Source organism: Amblyraja radiata, chromosome 29, assembly GCF_010909765.2.
Source record: "Amblyraja radiata isolate CabotCenter1 chromosome 29, sAmbRad1.1.pri, whole genome shotgun sequence".
NCBI classification, from domain to species: domain Eukaryota; kingdom Metazoa; phylum Chordata; class Chondrichthyes; order Rajiformes; family Rajidae; genus Amblyraja; species Amblyraja radiata.
Genome location: NC_045984.1, coordinates 31477998 through 31499143, shown reverse-complemented (window position 1 = coordinate 31499143; position 21146 = coordinate 31477998). Strand labels below are relative to the sequence as shown.

At 45.3% G+C, this 21146-nt stretch overlaps 1 protein-coding gene across 1 annotated transcript; it reads right to left on the bottom strand.

Annotated features, from left to right (window-relative positions):
- Positions 1 to 1302: 1302 nt before the first annotated feature.
- Positions 1303 to 20090, bottom strand: LOC116989615 (acidic leucine-rich nuclear phosphoprotein 32 family member A-like). The gene is made up of 7 exons (XM_033047175.1): positions 19647 to 20090; positions 12091 to 12240; positions 8566 to 8688; positions 7117 to 7333; positions 5333 to 5448; positions 4929 to 4971; positions 1303 to 2914 (listed from the first exon to the last, which is right to left on the bottom strand). Exons 1-7 carry the CDS (start codon positions 20073 to 20075, stop codon positions 2841 to 2843), a joined length of 1152 nt encoding a protein of 383 aa, XP_032903066.1. The 5' UTR covers positions 20076 to 20090; the 3' UTR covers positions 1303 to 2840.
- Positions 20091 to 21146: the final 1056 nt, after the last annotated feature.

Below are 21146 nucleotides of genomic sequence, written 5' to 3'. Positions count from 1 at the left end.
ATGGCTGATCATCAATCCAAAATCAGTGCCCCGTTCCTGCTTTCTCCCCATATCCCTCGACTCAGTTAGTCCCAAGAGCTGTCTCTAACTCTCTCTTGAATACATTGTTTCGTTTGTAACGTTTCGGGTCGGAACCTTTCTTCAGGCTGAAGCCACTCAATGGTGGTGTGTCTATGCCTGTGATAGACTTGGTCGAGTCCACCATTCTCTGCAGCCTCCTGCGTGGTTGCGTATTGGAATTGCCGTACCAGGCCATGATGCAAAGTACCAGGTACTTACTACGATGCATCTGCAGGTGTTTGTTGGAGTGTTCAATGACGTGCCGAATCTCTGAAAACTTCTAAGTAAGGTCACTACCGCGATGACACCTGGGTGCTGGGGCCAGGACAGATCATCCAAAATTTTAACTCCAGGCAACTTGAAACTCGTTACTCTCTGCACTGCTGAACCAATGAAAACGGGCACGTGGACATGTGACGTCCCCTACCTGAAATCACCCTTCAGTTCCGTGGTTTTGTTAACGGTGAGCAAGAAATGGTGGTTGTGGCACCACTTAACCAGATGTTATACATCTCTCCTGCACGCTAATTCCTAACCATCCGTAATTTCGCGAACAACAGTGGTATGGTTCACACCCAAATTAGAACTTGGAGCAGCACGGTGGCAGAGCTGCTGCTTTACAGCGCCAGAGACCCGGGTCGAGTTAAAAGGCCAAAGTCCGATTTGTTTCTGAAATGTTCTTTGCATTTCCAATACTTGCATTGACTAGAAGACACAAAATGCTGGGATAACTCAGCGGGGACTGGCAGCATTTCCGGAGAAAAGGAATGGGGTGACTTTTTGGATCGAGACCCCCTCTTCAGACTGAGAGTCGGGGGAGAAAATGTTCAGAACAAATCAGAGCCTGCACCCACGACCAAGGAAAGGTAGAGCCCACAATGGTCCATTGTTGGCTGTCGAAGAGGTGATAACGAAGAGATATATGGAACTGGCAGGATGACTGGGATGGGGCAGGGGCGGAGTACCTTACATTGATTAGGTTGTACATATATTGAAGATGTTGAAATGTTTAAGAAGGAACTGCAGATGCTGGAACAATCGAAGGTAGGCAAAAATGCTGGAGAAACTCAGCGGGTGAAGCAGCATCTACGGAGCGAAGGAATAGGTGACGTTTCGGGTCGAGACCCTTCCAGATGCTGCCTCACCCGCTGAGTTTCTCCAGCATCGTTGTCTATCTTCGAACATGTTGAACGTAACTTGTTGCTCGTGCCTCCTCCAGAAGACAGCCACAACTAAAAACTATTTTTTATTAAAAACCCATTTATTTTGAAAATTTATAACAAAACTAGATACATTAACATGAAATAGGTCTTCTGAACTTATTTTCTGTACAGAAATAACCTGAACAGCAACATTTGAAAGTTTAATACATTTGTAAAGTTACTACACTGAAAATTTATATTCAAATTTATTTTGGCTCTAAAAAATTCACACCACACTAAAAATAAAAAGTAACAAATTACCTAGTTTCTAATCTCAACATTTAGTTTTCTTTAAAAAAGTCCCAGAGTTTATAAATATCCATTTTGTAATGGGTATCTAGAACTAATTCCATAATATACTGTTATAATACAAAGAGACTGTTGACCGAGTTTATACAAATATTTGAAAGCCATTTACTTTCCTCTTTATAAGGTTTTTTTTTTTGCATTTGTACTTCAAAACTGAACAACCTTTTTTCAGAAAAACTGGTAAACTATTGCAAGGCGTCTCTGGTTCTAGACAATCGTGTTGACGTTTCTAATGGATCGGGTTTGACCTCCGGCAGTAGAACGTCAACAGAAGTGGCTAGAACTCTGCCTCAAAGGTTAGGGCGTCACCAAGTCTCCCATAGCCTCAACTAGAAAATATACCTCAATTGTGAATCTTGTTTCGTATACTCAAGATTTCTGAAAAAAAAAGACAGCTTCCTAAAAGAGAGTTCTGCTCTCAGTTCTTGTGTCAGTTCTGTTGCTATGGAAATGCTAAAACAATAAGTAGTCAATAGTGGACACTGGCATTTAAAAAAAAAAAGACATTTCTGACAGATTGCTCAGTCTGTCCTATCGTACTTCCTAAGACGTTAGTACAGCATCAGCTCGGTAATCCTAACCACATATAACAAAAAAACTGTCCGTTCTATCAACGGCACTATAAGGCACAGTAGAGGCAAATTCTAATTTGAATGCAAAGGGTTCAAGACAGGCCTTTGTGAGAGTAACCACAAGAATCATTCGGGCGAATCAGCCTGCTTGTTCTAACGTTGACGTCACCGCATTCTGCTGTGGCAAAGGAATGGAAGCACTTGCACTTAATGATGATGTTCGACATTGCCAGCGACTCGATCGTCACTGTCACTCTTTGGAATATCAATCCATGGGTGGGGACGGAAAAAAATATTCAAAGAAAGTGCAACCGGGGAGGGGAGGGGGGCGAGTTGGTGGAGGACTCCACAGCTATAAAAATTGGCTTGTCATCTGGGATTGAAACGTGATTCTTACTACAAAGGGGGAAGAGATTATGAACAAAATTGACGACTACCTAAGTTTTTGTTGTATAACTTTGGTTCCACAGTGGCAACTCTGACCAGCCTAAGGCAACATTCCAGACTTCCAGCAATCCAGATATGTATCCAACTTGTCAGAAATGTGATCATTAGTTATAAATGCACTTTTTAAACAGAATAACTTATGAAATGTATATTTCATTTGTACACATCACCATAGCTACAGATACTGTCTCAGAGGAATGTCACTTGATGTGAATATCAACCACAGTCACAGTCTATACGTCTACTGAGCTCATTCATCATCCTCAGTATCTTCTTCTCCGTCATCCTCTGGGGTCCTCTTCCGTTTCTGGCCTTGGGCTGCCTCTGTGAAGGCAACGTTCAAACATATTAGGACGTGTGGGAAGGAACTGCAGATGCTAATTTAAACCAAAGATAGACACTAAAAGCTGGAGTAACTCAGCAGGTCAGGCAGGATCACTGGAGAAAAGGAATCGGTGAAATTTTGAGTCGAGACCCTTCTTCCGACCTGAAGAAGGGTCTCGACCTGAAACATCACCTATTCTTTTTCTCCAAACATATTGAGACGATAGCTTGGGTTAAACAATTGCCGTCTTGCAATGCACAAAACAAGCCAGCAATATTGGCTTCACACAGACATGGTTAGAATAGCAGATATGAATGAGGAAAATGTTCTTTAAATACTTACATAGAAAATAGGTGCAGGAGTAGGCCATTCGGCCCTTCGAGCCTGCACCGCCATTCAATATGATCGTGGCTGATCAGCCTACTCAGTATCCTGTACCTGCCTTCTCTCCATACCCCCTGATCCCTTTAGCCACAAGGGCCACATCTAACTCCCTCTTCATATAGCCAATGAACTGGCCTCAACTACCTTCTGTGGCAGAGAGTTCCAGAGATTCACCACTCTCTGTGTGAAAAATGTTTTTCTCATCTCGGTCCTAAAGGATTTCCCCTTTATCCTTAAACTGTGACCCCTTGTTCTGGACTTCCCCAACATTGGGAACAATCTTCCTGCATCTAGCCTGTCCAATCCCTTAAGAATTTTGTAACTTTCTATAACATCTCCCCTCAATCTTCTAAATTCTAGCGAGTACAAGCCGAGTCTATCCAGTCTTTCTTCATATGAAAGTCCTGCCCTCCCAGGAATCAGTCTGGTGAACCTTCTCTGTACTCCCTCTATGGCCGCATTTGGAGATGATATTGGAAACCTGCATACAAGGCGATATGCTCCTTTTTAAATGATGACAGCACAAGAGTGGCACGGTGGCGCAGTGGTAGAGTTGTTGCCACACAGCGCCAGAGACACGGGCTCGAGCCTGGCTACGGGTGCTGTCAGTATGGAGTTTGTACGTTCTCCCCGTGACCACGTGGGTTTTCTCCGGGTGCTCCGGTTTCCTCCCACATTCCAAAGACATACAGGTTTGTAGGCTAATTGGCTTCTGCAAACTATCCCCAGTGTGTAGGATAGTGCTAGTGTATGTGTAATCGCTGGTTGGCGCGGACTCGGTGGGCCGAAGGGCCTGTTCCCACTGTATATATCTCTAAATTCTAAAGGAAAGAACGAGTGGGAAATCTGACAATCATCTCCAAAAACGTGGTGATGGTGGCAGGCGACATAGAGCGACAGATAGTGGAATATGGGGGGGGAGGTGAGCAAAAATGGTATTCAGGCACTAAATGGAAGTGATAGGAATGGTCTAAGAATTGGTATAGATTCAATGTGTTGAAAGACCTAATTCTGTCTCAAGAAAATAGGAAGAATAAATGAACAAGCCCAGGAAAGTAATGCTTGTCTTAAAAGGTTGGTGGCAGAGTGTGGGATCAGGGTTTAAAGTAGTAACACAGCAACCACACTGCAGCCAAAAATGTACTGCTTACAGCATCCTTTTTTCAACCCACTCCCATCGGGCATGAGATACAGTCGCTTGAAAGCACACATTGACTGGCTCAGGAACAGCTTCTTCCCCTCTAGCTGTTAACTAGTTTCTGAACGGTCCGTCCATAAGCTAGGGTATCGTCCAATTCATCTTTACCCTACTGCGGACACGGGACTTTGTCTATGGAACTGATGCGCTACAATGCTGAGAACTACATTCTGCACTCTGTATCTTCCCCTTTGCTCTATCTATTGTACTTGAGATTGACTTGATTGTGTTTATGTAGTGTTATCTCATGTGATAGCACGTAAAACAAAGCTTTGCACTGTACCTCACTACACGTGACAATGATAAACCTAGACATTAAGACCAGCCCACGTTCAATACGGCCATCAAAGTTTAGGATAGACAACTTAAGCTGCAGGCAGAGGCACATTGTTCATTGATTAAGTCTAAACCAAACATGTTGTGTAGCTTACGTTTGGATTCTTCTTCATCTTCAGATTTTTCATCCTCATCCTCCTAGAGAAAAAAAAAACATTTTACTCTTCAGGGTCAATTATAACAAAAAGCAGCATATATTTCCATCAAGGAATTAAAACAATGACGATTTCCTTTGCCGAAGCTACCCAATATGGGATGACAACCCGGTCAGAATGTCAATGGACTTCCACCCAACTAAAATCCGTGTGGACTTTGTACGTTCTCCATGTTGACCTGCTCTGTGAGCTCTGGTTTCCTCCCACACTCCAAAGACGTACAGGTTTGCAGGTTAGTTGGCTTGGTATAAATGTAGTGAGTGTGAGATAGTGTATATGTGCGGGTATCGCTGGTCGGGCCTGTTTCTGTGCTATATCTCTAAACTAAACTAAACTGTACTTACATCATCACTGTCGTCCTCATCCTCGTCATCATCTTCACCATCTAGTTCATCTTCGTCCTCCTCGTCCAAGGCATCAAACTCCCCCTCTTCTTCATCATCCTCATCCTCCTCTTCCACTGCAAGGTTTCAATGTTAGCAAATTAAATCAGGGCAGATCATTAACTACTATTGATAATACAAGTGATTGTACGAAAAATCACAGGCAAAGCCAGTACTTACCTGAAAAAACGGCCACGTTTTCCAAGAAAATGAAGCGGAAAAAAGCAAAAATAACTGCATTTAATTTAGAATCCAAATGTGTGCTTAAAAAAAACAGGCGAAAGGCCAACAGAAGGATAATAGACAAAAATCCAATAAAACCGATTTTACAATGATGCTAATTTTAGCATTAAATAGTTTAAAAAAGCAAATATTGAAGTATCTGTGTGCATCCTGATGGCAAATGAAACTAAACAAGTCACATTTTCTTGAACATATTGAGAATATGTTTGTTAGTGGGACGTATTTTAGTTCAGTTTAGAGATACATTGCGGAAACAGGCCCTTCGGCCCACGTAGTCCGTGCCGACCAGTGATCCCCGCATACTAACACTATCCTGCACACACTAGGGACAATTTACAATTTGCTTCTTCTAGAGCGAGCAGCATTCAATTCCATTCTGAATGTCTTAATTCAATCTACACACCTGGAAGTGCATTCCAGGTCCGAGCTAGCTAGCCTGTAAATCTAGTTCTTGCTTCAGTCACTTTGGTTCTTTGCCAAATACAACAAGTCCACGCCCTCTTGTCCTAACCATGCTACCCATGGGAACAGTGTCTCTCTGTGTCGGGCAACACAGCGGTAGAGTTGTTGCCTCACAGCACCAGAGACCCGGGTTCGATCCCGACTGTGGGTGCTGTCTGTACGGAGTTTGTACGTTCTCCCCGTGACTTGTGTGGATTTCCCTCCAGAATCTTCGCTTTCCTCCCACACTCCAAAGACGTGCAGGTTTGTACGGTAATTGGCTTCAGTAAAATTGTAAATTGTCCTTAGTGTGTGGGATAGTGTTAGTGTGCGGGGTCCGCTGGTCGGCGTGGACTCTGTGGGCCGAAGGGCCAGTTTCCTCGCTATATCTCTAAACTAAACTACCCAGTTATCGTTTGGATTTTCAGTACCTCTATCAGATCCTCACTGAATTTATTTTTCCAACTAGAACATAGGCAACTTCTCCAGACTATCCATGATTAAAATCTCATTCCTGGAATCTAATTCCTCAATCTATATTACCCTCACCAACACAATGATGTCCCAACACAAAGTGACCAGGTAGATACAACTCCAATTTTAGTATAAAAATAGCATATTACAAACGTTTGTCAGAATTTTCTTGCGCTCTCACTCTATGCCTCGATTTATAATCCCCAAGTCACGAGTTTTGGACAATAGACAATAGGTGCAGGAGTAGGCCATTCGGTCCTTCGAGCCAGTGCCACCAATCAATGTGATCATGGGTGATCATCCCCAATCAGTACCCCGTTCCTGCCTTCTCCCCATATCCCCTGACTCCGTTATCTTTAAGAGCCCTATCTAGCTCCCTCTTGGAAGTATCTAGAGAACTGGCCTCCACTGCCCTCTGAGGCAGTTTTGCTCATTCCCTGATTAGATCCTGTGTAAACAGAGATCTGACCCGTAAGGCCACCCATCCCTTTTCTCCAGAGATGCCGCCTGACCCGCTGAGTTACACTAGAACTTCGTGTCTATCATCGGTATAAACCAGCATCTGCAGCTCTTTCCTAAACACCTACCTTCCTCGTTTTCCTCATCATCATCTTCCTCCTCCTCGTCGTCAAGACCATCCCCATCACCCTCTACGTCGGAATCAGGTGCCTCCTGATCATCCTGGTCGTACCCATCGAGGTATGTGAGCTGGGGCAGCAGCGTGAACATGCTGTCTCGGTAGTCGTTTAAATTGGTCACTTCACAATTAAATAAGTCGAGACTCCTCAAATTCAGAAGTTTCTTCTGTCGGAAAGAAAATTAATTCCAGAGAAACATGTCATGCCTTTACAATTCAGTGCTAGATATTCCCCCTAGCTGATCTGACACATGTCTCAGGGATAAAGAAGTACATTAAAAATGCTGAACCTCTTTAGATTCATTACATTTCTCAGAAGTGTTGGAAGAAACAATACTTTGCAAAAAACATATCTTAAATTTGAATGAAAATGGACAGAAAATGGGTTTGATTTTTCTTTAACACAACCATTATATATTATATTTTAAAAAATGCCAATAAAACTCAAATTAAAAAGACGTCTAAGCTCAAAGTTAAAAACCTTTGGGCAGCATGGTGGTGCAGCGATAGAGTTGCTGCCTTACAGCGCCAGGGACCCGGGTTCGATCCTCACTACAGGTGCTGTCCATGTGGAGTTTGTCTGTTTTCCCCATGACCTACGTGGGTTTCCTCCAGGGTCTCCGGTTTCCTCCCACACTCCTAAGATGTGCAGGTTTGTAGATGAATTGACTTCTGTAAATTGTCCCTAGTGTGTAGGATAGGATTAGTGTATGTGTGATTGCTAGCTGATTCAGTGAGCCAAAGGGCCTGGTTCTACGCTGAATCTCTAAACTAAGCAAAAAAATATATAATATTAAAAGCAATATACTATCAAAAGCATCTAACCAGAGAAGTAGTTCTACAGACATTAATAAAGTGCAAGGGATAGTCTGAGGAAGGGTCTCGAACCGAAACGTCGAGTTACTTCAGTATTTTGTCTACCTTAATAAAGTGCCATGTGGCACAACATACACTCAAATTGGAGGATGATAGCAACAAATACTGAACAAAACGGGAGGGATTTCATAAATCTCAAGACACTTTCATTTAATCATCTTCATTAGCCGTTCTAATGGCCATAATCTCTCCTGAAGAGCATAGTTATTGATGCCCATTATTCTGGTGCAGTATTGATGCACATTTCCAAGGCATTAGAGACTGTACCATGACAGCACCTTCAAAACCATCACTCTTGCACAATTAAATCAGCAGGTTTAACCTTCATCCTGCCGTGTCAACTCTCCAAGGAAGCAGATCATTATTGGGAAAAACCATCCACTTATTTCTCGGAGGTAAGGCTGTTATAATGACGTGGCAACTACATACAAAGTGCAGAACAGTATTAGCTATAATCGCCATCCAAATGACACATTGCTCTGGGTTTCTGCCCTTCAATCTTCATCATTTGCTAATTCCTTACCAGGGGCTCCAAAGTGTTGATGTCTTTGATTTTATTTCCACTGAGGTTTAAATGTGTAAGACTCGGGGTTCTTTCCGCCAGAACGTCAAGGCCTCCAGATATTCTGTTATCGCTTAGTTCAAGCTGAAAAATTAAAAACCCCACTTTTACAAATGACAAATGTGAAATCTATGTCAAACTATTTTGTTACACATTTCAATTCAGCAAGCCAAAATTATTAGTCATGTTTCACAAAGACCTCCATGATAAGAATTGTGTTTATACTGCCCACGGGTAGATGGTGCGTACTCGTGACGTTTGAACCTCCAAATAATTGCAGCCAACAAAAATACAATGAAAATATGTACCTTATATCGTTAGGGCAGAAATGAAGGCTATAGCCAATTCTATTTAGAAACTGTTGGGTCAAATTAACGGTATAACTGCCATGTGTTTGAGGAATTTAGAAATCACTTCCAAGAGCAAATTTACCAAATAGCTAACTTGAGTTTTGTCTGAAAAGTCATATTATAGTGACGACCACATGGAAAATCTTTGCCATGTGAGTAAAATAATAACAGGATAGTATGATAAGAGTTGCTGCCATACAGTGCCAGAGACCTGGGATCCATCCTGACTACGGCTTCAGTCTGTACGGAGTTTGTATGTTCTCCCTGTGACCGTGTGGGTTTTCCAGTTTCCTCCCATTCAAGACGTACAGGTTTGTAGATCAATTGGCTTCTGTAAATTGTCCCTAGTGTGTAATATAGAACTAGCATACGGTCGTGGTGGGCTGAAGGGCCCGTTTCCACAATTTGTCTAAACTAGAAGACTAGGGAGGGATATGGGTAGAGAGGGATAAATGGAAAACATGGGACTCATGGATGGGAGATGAGCTGACATCTTAAATGTAATATGCCAGACACCACCTTCACACCCATGTCCCATGGACCCAGACAAATATAGGAGGGATAACACAGCAGGAAGGAAAGGCTAAGGAAGTCCTCAATGATGACTCCGAGTCCCAGAAGGTCGCGTGGAATGTCAAACACGAGCAAGGACAACCCCTCCCAATCATTATGTGCACTCTTCGCTCACACTAATGAATAAACTCTTTCACGCTGAATACTCGGGATAAGTACTAAATACATGGCCAGAGAATGTATTCCAGGTAGGGACCGTGATGCCAGTCACTGAGAAACAATGACAGGTCTTAAGGGACACAGCGAGAGAATGAACAAAGGGTAAGCTACTGATCCTGTTCTCACCAATCTGCCTGCTGCAGATACACATGCATCAGGAGCTGCCTTATACAATGCTTGCGTTGATGGTCTATGGTGCCTCATGGACGTCCATCTATCCTGTTCAGTACCATGGTCATGGCACTAATTACAATGAACTACACTGTGTAATTCTTGGTCTCAACATGGGGGGGCGGCACAGTGGCGCAACGGTGGAGTCGCTGCCTTACAGCACCAAAGACTCGGGTTCGATCCTGACCACAGGTGCTGTTTGTACGGAGTTTGTACCTTCTCCCCGCAACCTGCGTGGGCTTTCTCTGGGATCTCCGGTTCTTCCTTCACTACAAAGACGTACACATTCGTAGGTTAATTAGCTTAGGTAAAATTGTAAATTGTCCCTAGTGTATATCGGATTAGCGTTATTGTGTGAGGATCGCTGTTTCCGCGCTGTATCTCTAAACTAAACTATGTCAGCTCTAAAGTAGCAGATGAATTGATTACCATTTTACAACAGAAAGGGAAATTTACAATTCACAGATTATAGTGTATGGCTGTAAACAGTGGTGCTCAAATTCATTTTAATCGTCTTCCAAAGCTCCAAGTCATTAATTTTTACACTTATACACATCACAAAGGACACAGTAATTACTGGTTGTCAAAGATGAAATCACACAGCATGTTAATACCACCAACTACTGTACAAATATTGCAGGGTCGTACACCAGACTGTCACATGGGTTAGACCCTGACTTCTGTTGTTGTCTGTGTGACGTTCACACTGCAACATCTTCTTCTTGCGTTTGAATATATCCAACCCTCCCTTCCACCAAAAATTGTTTGTTTCCCCCCTCAATTGCCAATGATTAATAGGTTAATTGACTCAGTAATTTGCCCTGGTATTATTAGAAGACAGGATAAATGGCGAATTAATGGATATTTAAGAGAAACTAGGTTACAGGAAATAAGTAGGGAGAGATGAACGGTTTGGAGACCCAGCATAGACGCAGTGGGTCAAACAGGCTGGTACTTTAGTATGAGGAAAAACATTATTGAACAGTTTCTTCCAAAATAGTCTAGCATTGTGAATGTCTGGACCAATTAGTTTAAATTGTTACAGATGTTGCAGGATATTACGATAGCTTAGTTTAGAGATACAGAGTGGAAACAGGCCCTTTGGCCCCAACGAGTCTGCACCAACCAGTGATCTCCCTGTAAACTAGTTCTATCCTGCACACTAGGGACAATTTACAGAAGCCAATTAACCTACAAACCTGAACGCCTTTGGAATGTGGGAGGAAACTGGAGCTCCCGGAGTCAGGATCGAACCCGGGTCTCTGGCGCTGAGGCAGCAACTCTACCATTGCGCCACTGTGCCGCTCTTAGATCTCAACCAAGTTGCCGACAGCAGTCTGTCACGTCCCTTCTCTGTTTTTTTATTATTCTAAGTATGCCTTAAATGTGTGTTTCAATGTTGCTAGGTTAGTTTATGCGAGGGGAGGGAATAGGGGGAAACTTTTTTTCAGTCACTCACCTTGACAAAAATGTGACTTTCTCAGTGTCTCATCTCCGCTCCGCGCCCCCCCCCCCCCCCCCACCCCCCTGCGTCCTAACAAATTGATTGGTGCGGCCTTTCCTGGAGATGACCCGGAGCTTCAAGCCGCAGGCGCGGACTTTAACATCGTGGAGCTGCGATCCTTTGCCGAGGATCGCGAGGTTTGTGGACTTTTAACACCGTTAATCCGCGGTCTCCCGTAAGAAGCGGCCGACCCAGGTACTCCATGCGTTGCAATCCGTCCCAACGTCGGAGTTTCGATCATCCCGACGCGAGGGTCTGAACATCGGGCCGTCGGCAGCGGCGAACTGCGGAGGGTTCAAAGGCCATGACCACGGGTGAACAAGGGAGGAAGATGACTGAACTTTGTTGCCTTCCATGACAGTGAGGAATGTTGTGGTGGATGTTTATGTTAAACTTTATTTTATGTGTGTGTTGTGTTCTTTTCACTTAGTATGGCTGTATGGTAACTCAAATTTCACTGTATCTTAATTGGTTAAGTGACAACAAATGCGAACTTGAACTTTTAATTATAGTAAATGCTGAGAATCAGAAAAACAGCAATACAACCTAACTCCATACATTTATTATCACTGGCATGTTTTCTACAAGGTAGGTTTATTCTAAGTTTTCTGTACACGCAGATTGTGGACCACGTTTACAACATGGCACGATTTTAGGGATTTTTGGCTTTGTCTACTTTGACTTTTTGTGGTATAATCACCTGCAACCAAGAAGAGTTGAGAATCTTACCTTTCTTAGTTTAATCAACCTTGGGAGGTTTGATACAGATGTCAGCATTACATTGATCATGCTGAGAAATTCTAAACTCTCAAATGCTGCCGACAGTCCTTCAAACTTGCTATCATTTGATCTGCAATTGTCAAGAACAAGTTCTTTAACCTGCAAAACAAAAACATAAATAATGCATTATTTATAGGAATTGCAGAATCACACGATGCTCAAATTAGCCTGTGTGTATGGCATACAAGATGAAAATACCTGAGAATTGAAAATAAAATTGAGAATTAGGCCATTTTGCAGGTAATATCGCAATGTTTAAGAAACATGTAGACAGGTACATGGATAGGGTTAGAAGGATATGGGCCAAACGCAGGCAGGTGGGACTAGTGTAGATGGAGCATGTTGGTCGGTGTGGGCAAGTTGGGCCTGTTTCCACCCTGTATGACTATGAATTACCAACCCACCGGAACCAGAGAGCAGTCCTGAACTATTATCTACCTCATCGAGGACTATCTTTGATTGGGATTTACTGGCTTTACCTTGCACTAAATGTTATTCCTTTATCATGTATCTATACACTGTGAATGGCTAGATTGTAATCATGCATTGTCTTTCTGCTGGCTAGCTGGTACACAACAAAAGCTGTTCATGGTACCTCGGTACATGTGACAATAAACTAAAGTGAACTGATTTAAGATTGAGGGTAGACGTCCCTGGCTTGGGGCAACAGTACCAAAGCGAGCTACCAATGGCAGATGGTAAATTGTTCACAGCACACTGGGTCTTCTGGTCTGATGTGGGACAGGTATTTATTCTCATTGTGGAGGCGGGTCACAGAGAGTGACATTAATCAATGCAGATCACGCTATGCTAAATGTGTAAGGAAGAACTGCAGATGCTGGTAAAATCCAAGGTAGACACAAAATGCTGGAGTAACTCAGCGGGTGAGTCAGTGTCTATGGAGAGAAGGAATGGGCGACGTTTCGGGTCGAGACTGTTCTTCAGGTGAAGAAGGGTCTCGAGCCGAAACGTCGCCCATTCCTTCTCTCCATAGAAGGATCTCGAGCCGAAATGTCACCCATTCCTTCTCTCCATAGATGCTGCTTTACCCGCTGAGTCACTCTACATTTTATGTCTACCATATGCTAAATCACAGGGCATTACTTTTTCTACTCCACTATAAATAGGAATCGCATCTCTTAGTTTCAGGTTTGGAGGCTAAATTGTAGTTGCTTTGGGACCGTTACATTTTCATATGCATATTCTGCATCTGACCATGACAACCACATTCATGCATTTACCTTAATCTCTGCAGATGAAAATTATACAAAATACTCCTGCTCAAGATTGCACTGCTGTGGTCTCTAAATCTTTGATTTTATTTTAACATTTTGTACCCAGCTTTTTCATTGGCCACTTCTTTTAGGTTTTGCACTATTGACTCCTGCTGGTAATTGTGGCCTCAAAGATGCAAAAGCTTAACATTTTCAAATTTAAAATACGTTGTGGTCTGTAATGGCCACTATTGAGAATAAAGCATGTTTTCAGTAATGTGAGGAGGAGGTTTTAGTTATAAATTGGAAATGGGGACAAATGTACAACTAAGGCAGAGCAACATTATTGGCAACAGCAGGTCAGCCTGGATTAAGACTGAAGTCTTAGAGACAAGTCCCATGATATCTCATAAGTTATACGAGGAATCAAGCCATTCGGCCCATCATCTACTTTGCATATCTGAGACATCTGAGCTATGTTCTATGAACCGGTCATTCTGACATTTTAAATGATATAAACAGTTTTCATGGAGCTGTAAACACAGGGCAATTGCAACAAACTGTCATAATCTTGCAAGCTATCCTGCAAAAGTACTTTTGACTTTGAGGGGTCAAACCCAATACGATGATTGCCGCAATACTTGATCATTGACCCTGGTTCAATAGCACTGAGCTGCAAAGGCTTCCACTGGTGTAACTGGAGTCAGATAAGATGGCAAACCCATCTGTGACGTGGTCAGATGTGATAATGAATGGGCCCTCAGATTTCGCGCCATTTACCGTACCGCCAAGAAATGAAAATGAGAGCAGCTTCACATCCAACGATGATCCTAATTGTTTGTGGGGAATACATTGCTCAGGACAGAACTGTGCGTTCTTGGAATAATAGGATAGGATCTTTGATCTTCTTCCAAGTGCAAAGAAGCTTCACTTGCATTAAGGTGCCCCTGACAATGAAGCACTTTTACAACCTGTAGTGACAGACACGAGGCAAAAGGTGACCATGTGCGGACTGGAGCCCATGTTTGAGGTTATAGGCAAATGCCAGAATAGCACTCAGTGACCTATTCTTACTCCAAGTTCACAGAAGTAATTATAAACTCAAAGAACCGATTTGCAAAAATAGAATTTCACTGTACTTGGTCACACCTGACAATAAAGCACCAGTTTGAGCAAGTTTTTAAAGAGCCGGCCGGCTGTTTAAATATCTCCTATCTGTTATCAACAGTTCCAAGGCAGCATTGAGCCAAAGTATTTTCATTGATGTTAACAGCGCACCTGGACTCCTTTACTGATAGAAGCTCACTTCCATAGTGTGCAGAAGAGATAGGCCAGGTTGGTGCAAGGACTCCAGAGATTAAGTTCTTTGGGGAGGTGATTGGCTAATCAGTGGAGTAAGTGAGGTGAAAAGGAGACAAAGGGGTTCGTTATAGGAAAGAGGGGGAATAAAAGGAAAATGTGCAATTTAGTATGGGAGATAAGAGGGCAAAATAGATGTGTGTGAAAGAGGAGAAAGGAGCAGGGTGACTTTATCCCCCCCCCCAGCTTTACATTTCACTCCTCCTTTCCTTATCTGATGCCCATTTGTTTCCTTTTAACCTCTAGCTTTTGTCACACACTCTACCCATCTGCTAATCGACCCCTTCACCAAGATCCACCTATCACTTGCCAGGCTCTCCCTCTGTTCCAACAAGCCAGAATCAAACCAAAATGTCTTCTGTCCATTTCCCTCCACAGATGCTGCCTGACCTGCTGAGTTCCTCCAACACTTTGTTTTTTTGCTCATGATTCCAGAATCTGCAATTCCTTGCGTCTCAATGCTTTTGAAGGAATTATCCTCAACATCCTTGCCAATGTTAATCCCTTAATCAGCATAATTAAAACAGATTATTTTATCATTGCTACTTTAGCGTCTGGAAGCTGCATGTTTGTAAATTAGTTGCTGTGATTATGCATTTATACAGTGGCCACACCTTAAAGCTACTTCAGTACCTTTCATGCTTCCTGAGGCAGACTATCAGGTACTGTACAAACCTATGTTCCCAGAGTTTAGGTTTCCAAGTAAAGATTCTTCGAGTGTCTGCACAAATCCTCAGCAAACCAGAGGATGTCCCAGCCTTGATCTTACTCTGAATCATGATAATAGGTTAGTATTTCATCCATCTGCTTATCAACATCCCCCCCCCCCCCACCCCCCTCCTTGTGTGCGCACCTACACACTGTCCTGCCTCTCCTCCCAGCTTTGTTCCCCTTCACAATTGGTCTGAAGAGTCCCGACCCGAAACTTCATCAACACATGTTCTCATGCTGCCTGCCCGCGAAGTTACTCAAGCACTCTGTCCTTTTTGGATAGTAAACAAACTGGTTTTCCCCGTAGAAAATAATTTGAATAAACAGGCCTCTTTCAGACTGGAAGCATGCAACTGTTGCGACTGTTCCAAGGTTCAGTTCTTGGCCCTCAATTCTTTATCATTTATATTAATGTTGGTGGGGAGAGGAGGGGGTGGGGTGCAGGGCATCCAAGTTTGCAAATGACATGAAAACAAGTAAAAGGGCAGATTAAAAAAGACGAAGATGTCAGGACTTTGCAACTGGATAGAGATGGGTTAAACAAGTGGGCAACATTTCAGCAAATGCAGCTTGATGTGGGAAAGTATGTGATTATGTATTTTCAGTAAGTATAATATAACAGTGGAATATTATCTCCCATTGAAGATTAGCAAAATACGGGATTAATCAATCAATCAGGTGCAGCAAATGGTTAGAAAAGAAAATGTCCTCGGGTGGTGGCTGCCTTATCAGGTGGTGGGTTGGAGTTTAGAAACTTCAATTATGTAAGGGAGAGAGGCAAGGCCATACTCTGCTCCATTTTAGACACAAAATGCTGGAGTAACTTAGCAAGACAGGCAGCATCTCTGCAGAGAAGGAATGGGTGACATTTTGGGGCGCGACCCTCCTTCAGAACCTGAAGAAGTCTCCCATTCCTTTTCTCCAGAGATGCTGCCTGTCCCGCTGACTTTCACCAGCATCTGCAGCTCCTTCCTGCACATTACTATGCCCAATTTTGATCCGTTCATTTAAGAATGGATAGGTGAGAGTCTGAAAGAGACTGGCTAGATTAATACCAGGGAGGAGAGGGTGGTCCTATCAGACACAGCTAAATAAATTAAATTATATTCTTTGGAATAAGACGAGGGGTGATTTTTTTTTGAACATGTAAAATACTAAAGGTGCATGACAGAGTACACAATGAGAGGTTTTCACTCACTGGAGCACCTTGAACGAGGGGATAGTTACAAGATTATGGGACGGCCATTTAAAAATCAGGTGTGTAGGAACAACTCTTTACAGAGGGCAACACAGAGGAGCGTGGAGGCCAATTCGCTGCGGATATTTAAAGGAAAGAGTTTAAAACAGGGCTACGGGGTAGATATGTCCGGGGGGGGGAGAGGGACTGAATGGTCACCCAGTGCTCCCACTGTCTCATGTACTTATATCATGTTTGATGAATCTCTATGGGGAACAACAAGTATTTTCATCACAAGCAAAAGCCATTTTATCTCCTGAACCAGCTTCACCATACATTGAGATAATCACAAAATATAATCTTAATATATGGGAAATATTGCAGTTAATATACAAGGTGGCAGTTTTGTTGGTTTACATAATCTTAACGAGTTTTAAAAGAGCAACAAATACAACTTCTGCATCTTTATACTCCTCGCTTAGCGACAATCCCAAACCCACCCACTTTAATCCTGATGTGTAGGAGGAACTGAAGATGCTGGATTACACCAAAGATAGACACTAAATGCTGGAGTAACTCAGCGGGACTGGCAGCAACTCTGGACAGAAGGAATGGGTGACGGTTTGGGTTGAGACCATTCTTCAGACTGGACCCAAAATGTCACCCATTCCTTCTCTCCAGAAATGCTGCCTGTCCCGCAGTCACTCCAACATTTTGTATCTATCTGCCCTTTAATCCTGATGCAAAAGACTGCGAATCTTGGTATATTAGGGATTATGGGGAGAAGGTAGGAGAATGGGGTTCAGAGGGAAAGATAGACCAGCCACAATTGAATGGTGGAGTAGACTTGATGGGCCGAATGGCTTAATTCTGCTCTTTAAACTAATGAATTTATGAATGCCTCCTAAACCACACAAATTAACAGGTTCGATCTTCCTGTGACTCGAGGGCATTTTAAATGCAATAAGTTAATTAGAAACAAAATGCAAAGTGCTGGAGTAACTAATCGGGTCAGGCAGAATTAGAAATTTGAGAATGTTAAAATAATAGATTTCCAACAGGTGTATTTAAAAACAGTTAGGGCAAAAAAAAAGAAACAACAGAATTCAATAAAAATCCATAGTAATACAGGGAAAAAAAACTAAAGTGAGCTAAACAAATAATTGAGCAAAGTTATATCTAATTGATTAGGTGCACTGGAGACGGAGAATGCAGGAATCTTGAAGTTTAAACTTTCAATGGCTTGCAAGTGAAGTAAGTGCTGGAGAGTAAAAGCTTTTCACTGTAGCTCAGTACACATGATAATAAACCAAACTGTACAGACACAGGGAACTGCAGGTTCAGGAGGAATAGACACAAAGTGCTGGAGAAACACAGCGGGTCAGGAAGCATCTTGGGAGAAAAAAGGATAGAACGAAACAGTGGAAACAGGCCCTTCAGCCCAACTTGCCCACACCGGCCAACATGTCCCAGCTACACTAGTCCCTCTTGCCTGCGCTTGGACCATATCCCTCTAAACCTGTCCTATCCATGTACCTGCCTAACTGTTTCTTAAAGGTTGGGATAGTCCCAGCTTCAACTACCTCCTCTGGCAGCTTGTTCCATACACCCACCACCCTTTGTGTGAATAAGTTACTCCTCAGAATCCTATTAAATCTTTCTTCCTTCACGTTGAACTTGTGTCTTCTGGTCCTCGATTCACCTACTCTGGACAAGAGACTCTGTGCATCTACTCAATCTATTCCTCTCATGATTTTGTACACCAACTGATGTTTTAGGTTGGGACTCTTCAGATCCCTTCTCTCGACCTGCAATGTCATCCATCCATTTCTTCAGAGATGCTGTCTGACCCCGCTGAGTTACTCCAGCACTTTGTGTATTCTCAGTGTAAACCATCATCTGCAGTTCCTTCCTACACAGCGTGCGCTGGAGTTTGACATCAGCGTGAAGAAGGGTCTGGACCCCAATAGGTCGCCGGTCTATCTGCCCTCTATTCCCTCCTCCAAAGAAGCCGCCTAACTCTCCGAGCAACTCCAGCACTTTGTATCTTTTTATTGTGAAGCAGCACTTGCAGTTCCCTGTCTCTCTCTGGAGATAAATGGCTGGAGGAAGGACACACAAACACCCCCCCCCCCACTGCCGGCCAACACATGTGACAGGTAGGGGAAGAACGAGGGAGGGGGGGGGGAAGAACGAGGGAGGGGGGGGGAAGAACGAGGGAGGGGGGGAAGAACGAGGGAGGGGGGGGGAAGAACGAGGGAGGGGGGGGGAAGAACGAGGGAGGGGGGGAAGAACGAGGGGGGGGAAGAACGAGGGGGGGGGGAAGAACGAGGGAGGGGGGGGAAGAACGAGGGAGGGGGGGGGAAGAACGAGGGAGGGGGGAAGAACGAGGGGAGGGGGGGAAAGCAACGAGGAGGGGGGGGAAAGAAACGAGGGAGGGGGGGGTAAGAAAGAAGAACGAGGGGGAGTGGGGGAAAAGAACGGGGGGGGGAAAGAAGAACGAGGAGGGGGGGGAAGAAACGGGTGGGGGGAAAAGAACGGGGGAAAGGGGGGGGAAGAAGGGGGAGGGGGGGGGAAAGAAAGAGGGAGGGCGTGGGCGAAGAACGAGGGAGTGGGGGAAGAACGAGGGGAGGGAGGGGGGAAGAACGAGGGGGGAAGAACGAGGGAGGGAGGGGGGGAGAAAAGAGGGAGGGGGGCCGGACGAGGGGAGGGAGGGGGGAACCCCGGGAGGGAATGAGGGAGAAAAGGAATGAGGGGAGTGAAGGATGAGTGAGTGCGGGGATGAATGAGAGGTGAGTGAGGGAGGGAGTGATGGAGAGCGAGGGAGGGGGAAGGAAGGTGGGAGTGAGTTGGGAGCGAGGGAGGGGGGTGAGGGTAGGGGTTGTAAGTGGGTAGGGGGTAGGGGGTCGAGGGTAGGGGGGTGGGGGAGTGCGGTGAGGGAGGAAGGGGAAGGGGGAGGTTGCGGGCCCGTCGCTGCCCGCGGGTGGCGGGAGGTTTGAGGGCGGCCCGGCCCGGCCACGCGGTCCCCCCCGTCCCCGCCTCACATCCGCTGGAGTCCTGTTCCTCAGCTCCAGGTTAATCCTCTTCTTCATGTCCATGGCGCCGATGGGGATCGCTGTCTCCGAATGGAGGAAGGAAGGAAGGATCGGAAAGCCCGGCCTCGCCTCGCCCGCCCGCGCCAACCACCCGTCCGTGCGCCCGCGCCAAATGCCGCCGCCTCCGACCCGCGCTGCTGCTGCTGTTGCCGCCGGCGCCGCGCTCCTCCACGGGCTCCCAGCGGTACTGCAGCCCCGCCAGCGCCGCCCCACTGGGCTCCCACTGCTACTGCAGCCCCGGGGAGACTCCGAAACCAGCGCCGCCCCACGGGCTCCCACTGGTACTGCAGCCCCGCCAGCGCCGCCCCACTGGGCTCCCACTGCTACTGCAGCCCCGGGGAGACTCCCAAACCAGCGCCGCCCCACTGGGCTCCTCATGGTACTGCAGCTCCGGAGAGACTCCCAAACCAGCGCTGCACCCCTGGGTTCCTAGTGGCACTGCGGCCCCGGGGCCGCTCGCCAGCGCCGCCCTCCTCCGCCGGCTCCCAGAGGCACTGCAGCCCCGGGGAGACACGCCAAAACCAGCGCCGCCGCTCGGCTCCGAGCATCACTGCGGCGACAGCCTGGACGCCGAAACCAGCGCCACCCTCAGGGGCTCCCAGTGTTACTGCAGCCTGGAGCCGCCCGCTGGTTACTGCAGCCCGACAGCGCTCCCCCACTGGGCTCCTGCTGGCACTGCAGCCGGGAGCAGCCCGCCAGCGCTGGCACCGCCCCAGCGGGCTCACAGCGCCACTGCAGCCCCGAGGTGGGGAGTCCGAACCCAGCGCCGTCCCCCGGGCTGCCAGTGTTACTGCAGCCTGGAGCCGCCCGCCAGCGCCGCCCACCGGGCTCCGTGCGGGATTGCAAGAGCCGCAGTGAAGTTGAGTCCCAGTGGCTCATCAGCGCCCCCCATCTTCCATGCCTTGTCCTTCATGGAGCTACAACCAGAGCATCAACCAGGCTGTAGCTCACATTGTCCCAAATATTGTCTCTTGTTCCTCCACTCTGAGCAATCTTGTGAAATTGTGCAAAAACATACTTGAATACTGGAAATTAGCATTTTAGACTAATGTGAAAATTGTGAAGCTAAGTCGTGGAACACAAAATGAGTTACAATTTAGTTTATTATGGTGCATTGGTTCTTTATTGTCACGTGCTGGAGTTTAGACGGTTGAGGGGGACCTCATTGAAACTTACAGAATAATGAAAGGCATAGATAGAGTGGATGTGGAGAGGATGTTTCCACTGGTGGGAGAGTCTAGGACCAGAGGTCACAGCCTCAGAATTGAAGGGGGCTCTTTTAGAAAGGAGTTGAGGAGGAACTTCTTTAGTCAGAGGGTAGTTAATCTGTGGAACTCATTGCCACAGAGGGCTGTGGAGGCCAAGTCAGTGGATATTTTTAAGTCAGAGATAGATACATTTTTGATTAGAACGGGTGTCAAGGGTTATGGGGAGAAGGCAGGAGAATGG